We start from the raw sequence: 16,991 nt of genomic DNA on the forward strand, positions 1-16,991 counted from the left end.
GAGCTCCCCCATGCTCCTTTGTATACACAGAGCTGAAGAAGATATTTAATAAATTTGCCTTCTCTTTGTCCCCAGTCACTCACTCTAGATTATTTTGTAAAGGGCCTACATGCTCGGACCAGACCTTTTTACTATAAATATATTTGTGAACTTTAGCAACATGTATGTCCAAGGGTAGATAAAGATTCCATATTCTCATAGCATGAATGTGCTTATAAATACATTTCCAAAATTCTTGACGTGAAAGAAAGAGAAAAAGAGATGTATTGAAGGAGGGAAAGCAAGAAGGAAAGAGGGAAAGAAGGAAGGAGGGAAAGAAGGAAGGAGGGGAAGAAGGAGAAAAAGAAAGAAAGAAAGAAAGAAAGAAAGAAAGAAAGAAAGAAAGAAAGAAAGAAAGAAAGAAAGAAAGAAAGAAAGAAAGGAGGGAAACAGGAGAGAGAGAGAAATAAAAAGAGATGTATAGAAGGAAAGATAGAAAGAAGGAAAAAAAGAAGGAAGGAGGAAAAGAGAGAAGGAATGAAGGAGGGAAACAGGAGACAGAGAGAGAAAGAAAGAAACACAGAAGGCAGGAAAGAAAGAAAGAAAGAAACACAGAAGGCAGGAAAGAAAGAAAGAAAGAGAAAGAAAGAAAGGAGAAAAACAGGAGATGGAGAGAAAGAATGAGAGAAAGAAGGAAAGAAAGAAATGTGAGAAACAGGAGACAGCGAAAGAAAGGAGAGAAACAGGAGAGAGAGAGAAGGGGGAGAGAAGACGCAAGGCTGGTGGGGAGTGTGGGTGGGGCACAGGAGAGGGCGGGAGGAGGAGGGGCAGAACCAGCTGTGTCACTTCTCTCCCATCTGTGGTGGACGGGGAACTGTCAGCACTGGACACAGCTTACATATGACAGATCCCCTGCAGTGCTGGAGGAGATGAGGGTGGGAGGGGAAGGCGGGGGTGGGGGGGTGGCCACAGGGGAGCATACAGGAGCTGACCGCATGCTGGAGATGGATAGAGAGGTGGCTGGGCGGCACATAGAGGAACCGAGAAATGCAAGGTCCTCTCTGTACTGCCTGGCCCACTCTTCAATCCAGGCGGCCCAGGCCCACCGGGCAAATGCCCGGTGTGACCTATGGCCAGTCCGGGCTTGTTGGTAGTTATCTGATGATTGCACAGATCACAGAATGTGATCACAGAATCCTCTCCAGCAAGGAGAACAATGAGCCAAACAGTAGTGACATGACCAAATATCAATCCAAATCCCTTGAGGCTACCAGGCTTGGAAAAAGGAAGATTTTTGCATTGTAGGTCCTCAGGAACAGTTGCCTCTCCAGCAAGCAGAACAGTGAGCAGCAATATAGGGACATCAGCAAATCTTCTGAGACTACCAGGCTTAGAAGCAGGGAGATCCTTGCACTGCAGCTCCTCAGGTACAGCTTCCTTCTCCAGCAAAGAGAACCGTCAGTAGCATAGCAGTGACACCACCAAATCTCATCCCAAATCTCTTGAGACTTCCAGGCTTAGAAGCAGGGAGATCCTTGCACTGTAGGTCCTCAGGTACAACATCCTCCCTAGCAAGGAGAACAGGGAGCAGCAGAGTAGTGACATAATTAAATTTCACTCCAAATCTCTTGAGACTAATAGGCTTGAAAGCAAGGAGATCCTTGCACTGCAGGTCCTCAGCTACAGCTTCTTCTCCAGCAATGAGAACATCAAAATAGAGACATCACCAAATCTCACTCTAAATCCCCTGAGGCTACTAGGCATGGAATCAGAAAGATTCTTGCACTGCAGGTCCTCATGAACAGGAGCCACTCCAGCAAGGAGAATGGTGAACAGCATTGTAGTGACATCAGCAAATCTCACTTAAAATCTCCTGGCTTAAAAGCAGCGATATCCTTGCACTGCAGATCCTCGGGTAGCAGTGCTTTAGCTGATCTCTCACTGCAGATTTACAGCCATGAGGCTGCAGAACAGAAGTGCCTAGGAACAGGAAGTGCTCTGCTAGTTTTCTGAAGAAACAGAAGACAAAGGATAGTTTTTTCAGGGTACTGTTTAAACACAAAAAGAATTTCTCTAAATTTTTTAAATATTCACATTTTAAGTCCAGGTTCACTTTAACTTTTAAATATGTGTCAGTATGTTTTCCAGAATGTTTCCAACTGACTAACTAATTTTTTTTTTTTTTTTTTTTTAAGTCCGCAAACGTGCAACTATAACGAAAAACCCGTAAGTGTTTCACAAAAAAGTGCAAGTGCAAAAACACCACACAAAAAGTGCACTTAGGGGTGTGCTGTGTCCTACCCCTAAAGGGGCTTGGACCGCTTACCCTGATCCCCCGGGGCACGAAGCTCCTGACGGGGACAAGGTTCCCACTTGGTCCTCCTGGCCAAAAGGCCTGGTGGACCACCGTTCCCTATGCCCAGCCGAAGCCGGACATTCAGTACTAGGCAAGGGGACTCTCCCGAAAAAGAGTCCTCTAGGGATCAGGGGAGGAAGGAACCGTATGGCCACACATCCTCCCCCTAGACTTCAGGGTAGGCCCGAGGACCCACACCCTCCATCCGTGAAAAACACACACATAAGGCAAAGAAAAAAGTGACAAACGTGGGAGTGCATAATAAATAAATAAGGTAAAGTAAATAAAATAAAAAAAATGGTACCGTACCGAAATGTGCACAGACCAGGCCCTGAGGCCCGTAGCAAAAATTGCCCTGGACTTAGCCAAAAGACCTGGTCCTTAGGGCGCTGTGCAAAAAGAGGTGAAAAACAGTGGCCATGTGTCATCTTCACACCGTGGGGTCCCACACCCAAGTGTTACTAGTGACACCCCTGAGAGCGTCTTCCCCAGGGGGCACTGAGTTTGCAGACTTTTTGCATCCCCAGCCCCTGGCCAGACCAAGGTAGATCCGTCCAAATCAGGAGGTACTGGGTCTTTCCAGTCTTCCCAGAGGAATTACTCCCGGGGCCCCAGCTTAACTCGTGGCGCTCCCCGGTTTCTGTCCCTCCGGTACTAGCCTTCCGGACCCCCATCATACCAGTGAGGGTACTATACAACAACCATCCCCGCAAAGCTAGAATGGTCGGGAGCACCCCCACTGGACACTGATAAGAACAGATACTACACTTGATCTTAGCCAAAAGGCCTGGGACTGACAATCAACCCCAGCCTAACCTGATGGGGAGGAACTGCTATCAGGTTTATTTGCCAAAGGAGAATTACCTTCACTTCCTATCTTGCTGAGAGCAAAATAAGAATTATGGGAATGGGTGTTATCAGATCGGAAGGGGTTACAGACATGCTATCCCTCCCACACTGCAAAAAAAGTTTTTTTTTTTTTTTTCATTATCACCTGCTTCAATTTTGGAGCTTTCTCCTCATGTTGTCACCAGGAAAGGAAGTGAGGAAAAACCTTGCCCCTTGGTGCCTGAAAGAACCAACAGAATCTGACAGAAATTGGTCAATGGAGCTCAGCTGTTGGTGAAGTCTACAGAATATGGTCCAGTTAGATTATATAATTTTCTCTCTGTTGGCTGTGATCACACCCACTGATTCTTTCTCCTTCCAGATCAAAGCTCGTTCCCAGCTGCGTATTTCTGGCCTTTTCCCATCGGCATACTGGTTTGGCCAAGCCCTGGTGGACATCTCCCTTTCTTGGCTACTCCTTTTCCTGATGGTCGCCATCGTGTTTGCTTTCAGCCATTCTGTCTATCTGTCGTTCTTCAATGCAGTGCTGCTTGTGAGTATCATCATTCAGCATTTAGCAGATTCTTTGAAATCTGAACTGTAATGTAAATCCTAACTGGATTTTCATTTTGAATCAGCAGAACACATTCCAGGTACAACAAAACAAAACGTACGCCAAGTCTTACAGTTGGTTTTCTTTAGAAGTCAGCCACAACCTGAGTAGAAAAACCTGTCCCCTGTCAGCAGCTTCAGAGAAGGACCCTTGCTTTCTGTGTGGAAGCAGTTGTCTCTCTGTAGAGGTCCAGCTATCCCCCTACTGAGTTATAGCCAGAACTCTCCAATCAGCAAGAAGTATGAGCTTTTCTGATTCCACAGCTATAGGTGTGCCACAGCAGGGGTCATGTTCAGGGGCGGACTGACCATTTGGAAACTTGGGCACTGCTCAAGGGCCCAGGGTCAGTGGGAGGCCCCATGAGATGCCCCTGGTACCTTTTTCATTGGCTTTTTTGAGTTTGGGCAAGGACACAGGGGCCCCATGATCCCCTATTGCCTGGGGGCCCCATGAGTTGTCAGTCCGCCCCTGGTCATATTGGTTCTCTCCAGGGAGACCTTGCTAACACACATTGTTCAGACATGGTCTATTGTTGTCACCTTCAGGAAGCCAATCCAAAGCAATGATGTCATCACTGGGACTCAGTGCTTGTTGCAGTGCAGGCAAACCATGGCTGGTGGAAAGGGCTGGCAGTGTGTTGTGCATAGCTTTATGAAAACACCATAGTAAACTGGCTCAGTACGCCTCTCAAGAGCCCTCAGTCCTGAAGCAAGCAGTGGGCTTGATCATGGGAGGAGTCAGTCTGGAAGAGTGAGAATACATATGCATTTGAATACAGACCACCATAGGTATTGCCCACATGTGATTCTGAGCCTCCATTAATGAAAGAACTGCAGCTTCTAATGCACATTGTGAGAAGCTCACAGTGTGCACTGCAATCAGAGTAAGCAATTTCAGTCTAAGTACAACTGTGCAAGACTGAAGGGAAGGCCGATTACAATAACCTCATGACAATTCTACATTTGTCCAATGTGTGTAGATTAGGCAAATGTTTGTTACATGAAAATTATGTTTTTGATTTGCAGATTGTGGAAATTTTGGGTTATGGCATGGCCATGGTCCTCTATGTTTACTTAATCACATTCGTGTTTGGGAAGAGGAAGATTCATCAGGACCGATGGTCCTTCTTCTTTATTTTGGTAAGTTGATGACATTGTTTTCAGTGGCTCACTTGGGCTGTTTCATATTTAAGGAAGGCTGCACATTGGGGAGCATTTTAAGCGATAGATTTGTTACAGCATTTTATACGCATCTGTAGACGGCAATAAAAACTCACTGGAATTGGGTGGTGGAGCTCTTGGAGGTTCCAAATAAATGACTGTGCGGCAGCTTTTTACTTCCCAGTGGAGCCTCAACTGGGTCCCAAAAGGAGTCAAAGGATGACACAGCCAAGCTGTAAAGATTGATCTAGATATGAATGTTGTAAAGGGGTCTATCAGGAGTTGACATCCGACATGTTCCGGACAGAATTCCTCCTTCATCAGGGCTGGGATGTATTGTGTAAGGGGAATCTGGACAGGTTAATGTTGGAGTTTTTTTCTTCTTAAGCTCAGGTTAGAAACTAAGCTGAGCCATCTTCAGCCATCACGATTAATTCACCCAGGATGATGTAGCTGTTGCGCATGAGGCGTTAATTTATCTCTGTACCAAGGCATGCCAAGAATGTTCAGTAAGCTGCACAGATGCACTCAGATGAAATACTGTTGGCAGGCAGAAGTGGAGCTTTATACTGCAGAAGAGACATACAGTATCTCACAGAAGCGAGTACACCCCTCACATTTTTGTAAATATTTTATTATATCTTTTCATGTGACAACACTGAAGAAATGACACTTTGCTACAATGTAAAGTAGTGAGTGTACAGCTTGTATAACAGTGTAAATTGGCTGTCCCCTCAAAATAACTCAACACACAGCCATTAATGTTTAAACCGCAGGCAACAAAAGTAAGTACACCCATAAGTGAAAATGTCCCAATTAGGCCCAGTTAGCCATTTTTCCCCCCCGGTGTCATGTGATTCATTAGTGTTACAAGATCTCATGTGTTTATGGGGAGCAGGTGTGCTAAATTTGGTGTTATCGCTCTCACTCTCTCACACTGGTCACTGGAAGTTCAACATGGCACCTCATGGCAAAGAACTCTGATGATCTGAAAAAAAGTATTGTTGCTCTACATAAGATGGCCTAGGCTATAAGAAGATTACCAAGACCCTGAAACTGAGCTTCAGCACGGTGTTCAAGATCATACAGCGGTTTAACAGGACAGGTTCCACTCAGAAAACGCTTCGCCATGGTCAACCAAAGACGTTGTGTGCATGTGCTCTGCGTCATATCCAGAGGTTGTCTTTGGGAAATAGACGTATGAGTGCTGCCAGCATTGCTGCAGAAGTTGAAGGGGTGGGGGGTCAGTCTGTCAGTGCTCAGACCATACACCGCACACTGCATCAAATTGGTCTGCATGGCTCTCGTCCCAGAAGGAAGCCTCTTCTATAGATGATGCACAAGAAAGCTTGCAAACAGTTTGCTGAAGATAAGCAGACTAAGGACATGGATTACTGGAACCATGTCCTGTGGTCTGATGAGACCAAGATAAACTGATTTGGTTCAGATGGTGTCAAGCGTGTGTGGCAGCAGCCAGGTGAGGAGTACAAAGACAAGTGTGTCTTGCCTACAGTCAAGCATGGTGGTGGGAGTGGCATGGTCTGGGGCTTCATGAGAGCTCCAAGCACTGGGGAGCTACAGTTCATTGAGAGAACCATGAATGCCAACATGTACTGTGACATACTGAAGCAGAGCATGATCCCCTCCCTTCGGAGACTGGGCTGCAGGGCAGTATTGCAACATAACAACCCCAAACACACCTCAAAGATGATCACTGCCTTGCTAAAGAAGCTGAGGGTAAAAGTGATGGACTGGCCAAGCATGTCTCCAGACCTAAACCCTATTCAGCATCTGTGGGGCATCCCCAAATGGAAGGTGGAGGAGCGCAAGGCCTCTAACATTCACCAGCTTTGTGATGTTGTCATGGAAGTGGAAGAGGACTCCAGTGGCAACCTGTGAAGCTCTGGTGAACTCCATGCCCAAGAGGGTTAAGGCAGTGCTGGAAAATAATGATGGCTGCACAAAATATTGACACTTTGGGCCCAATTTGGACATTTTCACTTAGGGGTGTACTCAATTTTGTTGCCAGCGATTTAGACATTAATGGTTGTGTGTTGAGTTATTTTGAGGGGACAGCAAATTTACATTGTTATACAAGCTGTACACTCACTACTTTACATTGCAGAAAAGTGTTATTTCTTCAGTGTTGTCACATAAAAAGATAGAATAAAATATTTACAAAAATGTAAGGGATGTATTCACTTCTGTGATATACAGTACATGGGGCTCATTTACACTGGAAGCCAGGGGAAAATTAGGTGGTAAAAGCAGGCAGTTGAGCAATGGTTTAACCACACCCTGACCACCCACCCTAAATGAAGCAGTGCAGCTGCTCAGAATGATCAAGTGAATGGGGCCATGCCGTAGCTGCCTTGCAACTGTGGACAATGCATTTAGTAAAGGCGAAGTGGTTTGGCATTCTTGGGGTTAAAGCAAGTAGAAGATATATTGGGGGAAATTTACTAAAACTGGAGAGTGCAAAATCAAATGCAGCTCTGCATAGAAACCAATCAGCTTCCAGGTTTTATTGCTAAAGTCTAATTGAACAAGCTGAAGTTAGAAGCTGATTGGTTACCATGCACAGCTGCGCATGATTTTGAGCGCTCTTGAGAATATAGCTACAATGTGAATGAGATTTGAGGCACTCCTGGCACCGATGGTGTGGTTGCTGTCATAAGCCGTGAAACAAATTCACAAAAGCCGTGCAACACTTTAATTAGAAATACTGACAAGTTTTTTACAAAATCCACAATTTTATTGTCTGTTGGTATTAGTGTGACAGATTCAACAAAGTGCATCGCCATATTGGATCTAAGAAACGTGGAATATAGCAAAACTTCTTTCATGCTGGTGGTAATTGCGTGGACTTGTTCTTCCAAGCTTGTAAAGCAATTAAATAGTAATACGCTATATTAAATAATATTATATAATATATATATATACATACACACACAGTGTGTGTGTAGATATATATATATATATAAAAATATATAAAATGTATTTATTTTACACTGTGTCTTTTATCTCTATCTAAAAGGAAAACCATGATCCTAGGTTTGTCCCCTGTTGCTTTTTGATATTATTGTGGCCGAATTTCTGGCGTCAGGTTATCTGGATTTCTCGTCTCTTGCAGTCCTCCCTCGTCCCGCCAATATTCAGTGCGTTTCAAATCTTCATTGCCTTGCCAGAAGAATTATGTTTCATCTACTTAATCTTAGTGCCGCCCAGCAATTTGATGGCGTTTTTGATTGGAATGGTGAGTTTTGGTTTGTGGGCCTTTTATCTCACACATTATTACAGTAAAACATGTCATTCAATTGATGTGCCAGCAAAATTAAAGAAAGAAAAAAAAAGCTGTCTTCTTTACATTCAGAAAAGTAATTGGGGCTGGTGTTCCAAGGAAACCATATCTCATAACTCAGAGCAGGCAGGTTCTTTGAGAAGGTCTAAACTTAAGAGGGTGCATTTACCGGTATATGAAAATTTGCAAAGCTATTTGTCCATCAAAATGTAATTCAAATTCGCTCAAATCGAGTTTCCATGCTATATTCTATGCAGATCGAATGTATAAATAGGGAAAATACTGTATTTAATACTGATTATTTTTTATGATAGTCAGCGCTATTTAGTAGCCATACTGCATTATGTAAGATCAACTAAAGAAAATTATTGTGAGCTGCTGCAAACACCCAAATACGTTCCCACAAAACAATCAAATAAATATATAACTTGGTGCTGCGGTATTCCCTCAACACAAGTATATTCAAATGCCAATACAGGTGAAAAGTAAATAAATCAGATCCCAAAGAACCTGTTAATCTTCATAACAACCATTTATACTCATGTTATTGATTGGTGTAGAAGTAAAAAACACTTAACCAAATAAAAGTATACTGTATAATAATAAAGTAAACACCCGGCTGAGCGCCACCTTAAATAGTGACACTAATGAATATATGATGTGAATATATCAAAATGCACATGTATAAACATAATACATTTAAAAAAAAAAAAAAATAAAATTAATAATTCCAGTGAACACTTGGCTGAGCACCACCCTAAATGGTGACACTTATAAATATGCAATGTGAATAAAAAAAGTGCACATGTGTGAACATAATCATTTTCAAAAAATAATAAAATACATAAATATTCTTAGTAAACACCCAGCTGAGCACCACACCACAACCAAGTCATGTAGTAAATGGGTATTGAGTACAATAATAATATGTATTCAAAATTATAATGTTCAAACAGTCTGTAAACCAAAATCTTCTGATCGTTATATAAATTCACCAGTTTGAACTTTATTATTTTGAATATATATTGGGACTTTATTGCACTTACAATACCCATTTACTAACATCACTTGGTTGCGGTTTGGTGCTCAGCTAGGTGTTTACTAAAAATTATTTAGGAATTTTGTTGTCTAGGGTGACACTCAGCCGGGTGTTTAAAGGAATTATTATTTAAAATTTTTTGTATTATGTTTATACATGTGCACTTTGATATATTCACGTCATATATTCATTAGTGTCACTATTTAGGGTGCTGCTCAGCTGGGTGTTTACTTTATTATTTTACAATATATTATTTATTTGGTTAAGTGTTTTTTACTTCTACATTTATAACTAATATGACTCTACATGGTTGTTATAAAGATTAGGAGGTTTTTGGGGATTTGATTTATTTACTTTTCACCTGTGTTGGACTTTATATATACTTATTTTCAGGGAGTTCTTCAGATCTCAATGGGGAAAAATATAATGCTGGATATCTATACTGATATGGACTGGGTAATGTGTTAGGAATGTAAGGATGCCCCATTGTTTGATGGAAATGAAAATGATCAACCTACAGAGGACTGAATTCAAAGACACCCCGAAAATCAAAGTGAAAAAATTATGCAGCAGACTAGTCTATTTTGCTGAAATTTCATTGCAGCAACTCAAAATGGTACTCAGTAGTTTGTATGCCCCCCACATGCTTGTATGCATGCCTGACAACATCAAGGCATGCTCCTAATGAGACGACAGATGGTGTCTTTGTGTATTCCCTCCCAGATCTGGACCAGGGCATCACTGAGCTCCTGGACAGTCTGGCGGCGTCAGATGGACCAAAACATGATATCCCAGAAGTGTTTTATTGGATTTAGGTGAGGCGAGCATGGGTGCCATTTAATGGCATCAATTCCTTCATCCTCCAGGAACTGCCTGCATACTCTCGCCACATGAAGCTGAGCATTGTCGTGTACCAGGAGGAACCTGGGACCCACTGCACCAGTGTAGGGTCTCACAATGGGTCCAAGGATTTCATCCCGATACCTATTAGCACTCAGGGTGCCATTGTCTATCCTGTAGAGGTCTGTGCGTCCCTCCATGGAGATGCCTCCCCAGACCATCACTGACACACCACCAAAACAGTCATGCTGAACAATGTTACAGGCAGCATAACGTTCTCCACGTCTTCTCCAGACTCTTTCACATCAGTCACATGTGCGCAGTGTGAACCTGCTCTCATCTGTGAAAAGCACAGGGCACCAGTGGCGGACCTGCCAATTCTGGTGTTCGATGGCAAATGCTGATTCTGTGGTGCTGGGCAGTGAGCACAGGTCAGACTAGAGGACATCGGGCCCTCAGGCCTGAAGTCTGTTTCTGATTGTTTGGTCGTAGACAGTCACACCAGTGACCTGCTGGAGGTCATTTTGTAGGGCTCTGACAGTGCTCATCCTGTTCCTCCTTGCACAAAGGAGCAGATACCGGTCCTGCTGATGGGTTAAGGACCTTCTACGACCCTGTCCAACTCTGCTTGAGTAACTGCCTGTCTCCTGGAATCTCCTCCATGCTCTTGAGACTGTGCTGGGAGACACAGTAAACCTTCTGGCAATGGCACGTATTGATGTGCCATCCTGGAGGAGTTGGACAACCTGTGCAACCTCTGTAGGATCCAGGTATCACCTCAAGCTATAAGTAGTGACACTGACCCTAGCCAAATGCAAATTTAGTGAAAAACAGTCAGAAAAGATGAGTAGGGACAGAAAATGTCAGTGGCCTTCACCTGTAAAACCATTCCTGTTTTGGGCGTTGTCTCATTGTTGCCCATCTAGTGCACCTGTTGTTATTTCATTAACACCAAAGCAGCTGAAACTGATTAACAATCCCATCTGCTACTTAACTGACTAGATCAATATTCCAGGAGTTTAATTGACTTGATGCTATACTCTGATTAAAAAGTGTTTCTTTCATTTTTTTGAGCAGTGTATTTATATGATTGTTTTGTGGGGACATACTGCATTAGGGCCACTAGATGGTGATCAGGAGCATATTTACTTCTTATTATAGTCAGCCCTATCTAGTGATCATACTGAATTAAAACCACTAAACCACACTGACTATAATAGGAAATAAGTTTGCTTCTCAGCATCACCTAGTGGTATTTCAGCATCCACACATTTGAATTGCAGAGAACATAGATGGAAATATGATTTGTATAGAATGAATTTACATGCAGTTTTGATGGACATCCAATGGATGGTCCCTTTTGTGGTGACAAGTAAAAATGTTGAATTTCCTATTACTTCCTTTCTCAGTGACAGTGGTCACCAGGACAAATAGAGAGGGTGAAACTCCCCGACAGGGATATAAAGAAAACTTGATAGTGTTTCTTAAAATTCCCCGTTAAACATTTTTGGTTAGAGACCCACTTTAACCAAGGTTTCTGATTGGGTGACTTGTTTCTTTTGGTGTACTCTAGTATAGTAATGACATTGGAGATCTTGTATAATGCAATGATATGATATTCTCTTCCTAGGTTTACCTTCATGAATCTTATGACTCTTTTCTGCCAACTGTGTGTGGCCACTTGGTGATTGTAAGTAAAGGAATGCTCCGATCAAAATGAAAACACCTTATGAAGCTTAGATAGACCAGAGGCATTCTACGCACCATTGGTGTCAGTGAACGCAGTAATAATCCCCAACATTGCTGTCAGCTTCTGCAATAACTCAAAGCATTGTTGCCAGTTTTCGCATTAATGTATTAGTGTCAGTGAATGCAATAATAACCCCCAGAACTGGTATCAGTTAACACAATAATAACCCTCAATAGGTGCCTTGTACGCAATAATAATTCCCAGCATTGGTGTCAGTGAATGCATTAGGACCCAAACATTAGTGTCAGTTCCTGCCTTTATAACCCCAAGCATTGATGCCAGTACGCGCAATAATAACCCCAGCATTGTATTAGTGAACGCAATAATAACCCTTAGCATTGGTGCCAGCTTCTGAATTAACAACCCCCAGCATTCCTGTTAGTTTGCCGCAATAATCCCCAGCATTGTTGCCAGTTTCTTTAATAATAACCCTCAATATTGGTATCAGTAGCAGCAATAATAACCCCCAACATTGGTGTTATTAGCAGCAATAATAACCCCTAACATTGGTGCCAGTTTCTGCAATAATAACACCTATATTGGTGTCAGTTTCTGCAAAAATAACTTCCAGCATTGTTGTCAGTAGCAGCAATAATAACTCCTGTGTTGGTGCCAGTTTCTGCAATATTAACCCCCCAAAATTGGTGTCAATTTTTGCAAAAATAATCCCCAACGTTGATGTCAGTGAATGCAATAATCACCAGCACTGGTGTCAGTAAACGAAAATATAGCCCCCAACATTGGTGACAGTTTCTGCAATAATAACCCCCAGCATTAGTGTCAGCTTCCACAATAAAAGCCCCAGATTTGGTGTCAGTAGCAGCAATAATAACACCCAGTATTGGTGCCAGTTTCTGCAATAATAACCCACAGAATAGGAGTCAGTTTCTGCAATAAAAATCCCCAACACTGGAGCCAGTTTCTGCAATAATAACTCCCAAAATTGGTGTCAATAGAAGCAATAAGAACCCCCAGCACTGGTGTCAGTTTCCGCAATAATAACCCCCCAATATTGGTGCCAGTTTCTGCAATAATAACCGCCAGCATTAGTGCTAATTTCTGCAATAATAACCCCCAGAATTGGTGTCAGTTTCTGTGATAATATCCCCCAACATTAGTGTCAGGTTCCACAATCAAAGCCCCATGATTGGTTCAGTAGCAACAATAATAACTCCAAGAATTGTCAATTTCTGCAATAAAAATCCCCAGCATTGGAGCCAATTACAGCAATAATAACCCCCCAAATTGGTGTCAAGAGCAGCATTTGTTAGGAATATGAATCTATGCTGGCCATCTCCATGCAAACATCCAGTTTCAAAGTACTTTGGGAATAATGCAAATCAGATACCTAGATGTGTGATGCAAAATTTGACTTCTTTTTTATTGATCAAGCTTTAAGTAATAAATGATAACATTGCATATGTCAGGCGGTTTCCATAAAGCACCAATCAGAATACAGAATAGAAATTTCAGTAAACCACTAAATGGTGTGACATAACAAAAATGCAACAGGGTAGTAACTTCTGCAATTTCTCAAAACAAGAAATATGTGCATAGATAACAGCATTCAAATCCCACGGGAACATCTTGTATATAAAATAAACCAGTTAGTAGGCACAAAGCAAAAGTTAGTTAACTACAAACCCTTTCAGCATTGGTGTCAGTTTCCGCAATAATAACCCCAATATTGGTGTCAGTTTCTGAAAAAATAATCCCTAATATTGGTGCCGGTTTCTACAACAATAACTCCCAGCTAGCATTGGTGCCAGTTTCTGAATGCTGTGTAAAGTGACCCATGCAGATAGTCTGCAAGTGTCATTGAGTAATATAATGTAACAATGTTACATTGCATTTACGTATTTAGTTACTACATACAGTATACAGTATGTACTTGTATTTATTCATATGTAGACAAAAGGTGTGGATTTTGATCTGCATTTGAAATAAGTTTAGATAACCTTACGTAAAGTAAAACTAAATTATTCTTTTAATAAAATGTATTCCAATGTAACCCCTTGTTAACTCTTACTTAATCCTAGTTAGTCATAATGTACTACTCTCTCTCATTCTCCCTTTTAGTTGTTTTTTTTTCTGTGGATTTTTTTTAATCTCTAGGTTTTTTTTTTACAACCAATCATTATAATTCATTTATTTATTTCAGTGTTGTATAAAAATGCACAAAATTTAAAAAAAATGTTCTTTTTCATTTTGCAGTTACTTTGTCATGCTTTTGTGCCAGAAACATAATTTTAGAGTCACTCTAAACATGACAGATTATAGATTACAATTTGAACTTTTTTACAGTAATTTGTTTTTTAAATTAACACTTGTGAATACTACTTTATAGATGGCATAGAAATTAAAATGATTTTTGCAAGACAATAATTCCAAAAGAGAGACATTTTTTCACCCAAATTAATGTATGTATTGAAGTACTTTTTTAACCTAAAAAAATGACACAGTTCTTGCTAAATTAACATGTCCATAGTGGAACATTTAAAATTGCTCTGTTCATAGTTACATAGTTACATAGTCTGGCTGAAAAAAGACAAAACTCCATCCAGTTCAACCATAAAAAAAAAGTTATAATCCTATACCCATAGTTGATCCAAAGGAAGGCAAAAAACAACCCAGCAAAGCATGATCCAATTTTCTCCTGCTGGGAAAGAATATTCCTTCCTGATCCCCCGAGAGACAATCGGATATTCCCTGGATCAATTTTACCTATAAATGTTAGTATCCAGTTATATTCTGTGTATCTAAGAAAGAATCTAGGCCTTTTTTGAAGCAATCCACTGAGCTGGCCAGAACCAACTCTTGAGGGAGTTTATTCCACATTTTCACAGCTCTCACTGTGAAGAAACCTTTCCGTGTTTGGAGATTAAATTTCTTTTCCTCCAGACATAAAGAGTGCCCCCTTGTCCACTGTGATGACCTCAGGGTGAATAGCTCTACACCGAGTTCACTATATGAACCACTGATGTATTTATACATATTTATTTATATTTATGTTGATCATATCCCCCCTTAATCTCCTCTTCTCAAGAGACAATAAATCCAGTTCCTCTAATCTTTCCTCATAGCGGAGCTCCTCCATGCCTTGTATCAGTTTTGTTGCCCTTCTCTGTACTGTCTCCAGTTCCCCAATGTTCTTTTTGTGAATTGGGACCCAAAACTGAACCGCATATTCCAGATGAGGTCTCACTAATGATTTGTACAGGGGTAATATGATATCTCTCTCTCTCTGGAGTCTATACCTCTTTTACTACAAGAGATGATTTTGCTCGCTTTAGAAACTGCAGCTTGGCATTGCATGCCATTATTAAGCTTGTGATCTACCAGAACTCCCAGATCCTTCTCCACCATTGATTCCCCCAGTGGTCCCCCCCCAGTATGTATGATGCATGCATATTGTTAGCCCTCAAGTGCATAACCTTACATTTATCAACATTAAACCTCATTTGCCACATAGTTGCCCAATTAAACAGTGCATTGAGGTCGGCTTGTAAGTTGAAGACATCCTGTAAGGACATTATTCCACTGCACAGCTTGGTGTCATCTGCAAAGACTGAAATGGGATTCTTAATCTCAGACCCTATATTGTTTATAACTATATTAAAAAGTAAGGGTCCCAACACTGAACCTTGGGGCACACTACTGACAACCCTAGACCATTCAGAGTATGAATCATTAACCACTACTCTTTGAATACGATCTTTTACCCAGTTTTCTATCCATTTACATACAGATTTTTCCAAGCCCGTAGACTTTACCTTACACATTAGCCGTGTGTGGGGAACTGTGCCAAACGCTTTTGCAAAATCCAAGTATACCACGTCCACCGCCACCCCTCTGTCCAAGGTTTTGCTCACCTGCTCATAAAGAGAAATCAGATTTGTTTGACAACTTCTGTCTTTCATGAATCCATGCTGTCTGTTGCTTAAAATATTTTTTTCCAGCAAGAACTCATCTATGTCGTCTTTTATTAAACTCTCCAGTATCTTCCCAACTATGGACGTTAAACTAAAAGGTCTATAATTACTTGGTAAAGATTTTGTCCCCTTTTTAAATATTGGCACCACATTGGCCTTACGCCAATCCAGTGATACTATGCCAGTCATTAAAGAGTCCCTAAAAATTAGAACCAATGGCTTTGAAATGACAGAGCTCAATTCTTTAAGGATGGGTGTATGCCATCCGGTCCAGGTGCTTTATTCACCTTTATACTGTCTAAATATTTTTGGATCATATCAATTGTGAGCCAATGTGGATCATCTGGAGCTGTGTCAATACCATCCCATTATGGACAAGAGCTGCCCCATGCTCCTTTGTATACACAGAGCTGAAGAAGATATTAAATAAATTTGCCTTCTCTTTGTCCCCAGTCACCCACTCTAGATTATTTTGTGCCATAGGGGGTGTACAGGTTTAAGAACTGAAATGCATAGAGGACCACAAATCAGCAATGTCATGTGTTCGAATTGTGACAATTTCCACTTCTTCACAGAAGTCAGGCTTCTGATTTTCTCTGCTTCCTCTTCAGCCGTATGCACACACTATTATATTCTGGGGCCTCCTATGGTTTTTGGAATGGTGGATTGGAACCGGAAGTTTAAAACAAGATCCAGTATTCAGGTGGGTTAGTGAACAATTTGCATCACAGTGGCAATCATTTAGCTATTTATATAGATATGATTGGGGCTATAACCACCTAGTTGAACAAATATAAAGCAAAACTCACAGTAAACAGTCCACAAGTGGGTGCTGACCTCAATGTGGACTCACCTCTTGGTTTTGAAAATGTCAGACATTTACTTTCCTGGGCCAGAACTAGTAATACAATGTATATGTTGGGCTGGTGGCCCCAAGTGGAGATGCTTCACCATTCAGACATTGGGACCAGCAGTTAGTGATACATGCTGGGTACTGGAGATGAGCAAACTTCGGAAAAGTTTGATTAGTTGTGGTTCAGCCAAACCTTTAAAAAATTCATGCATCAAAATTGGGAAATTGCAAACCCAAAGTCCTTTAAAAGTTGAAGGTAATCTGAACCATGCTCCAAGACAGTGGGTATCACAGAGCAGCAAATTACAAAAAATAGGGCTGAATAGCTTGGAAAATTGAA

General features: G+C 41.4%; 1 protein-coding gene across 2 annotated transcripts in view; it reads left to right on the top strand.

Annotated features, from left to right (window-relative positions):
• Positions 1 to 16,991, top strand: part of LOC149440366 (ABC-type organic anion transporter ABCA8-like) — a 90,895-nt gene that overhangs the window by 58,585 nt on the left and 15,319 nt on the right. For both annotated transcript variants that reach the window (XM_089658728.1, XM_089658727.1), the window contains exons 24-28: positions 3,546 to 3,716; positions 4,802 to 4,915; positions 8,070 to 8,192; positions 11,747 to 11,806; positions 16,410 to 16,501. In XM_089658728.1, coding sequence (XP_089514854.1) covers positions 3,546 to 3,716; positions 4,802 to 4,915; positions 8,070 to 8,192; positions 11,747 to 11,806; positions 16,410 to 16,501 — 560 coding nt within the window. The remainder of the gene's footprint in view (positions 1 to 3,545; positions 3,717 to 4,801; positions 4,916 to 8,069; positions 8,193 to 11,746; positions 11,807 to 16,409; positions 16,502 to 16,991) is intronic.

Source organism: Staurois parvus, unplaced genomic scaffold, assembly GCF_062004578.1.
Source record: "Staurois parvus isolate SC_StPar_1 unplaced genomic scaffold, SC_StPar_1.0 ptg001090l, whole genome shotgun sequence".
NCBI lineage: Eukaryota > Metazoa > Chordata > Amphibia > Anura > Ranidae > Staurois > Staurois parvus.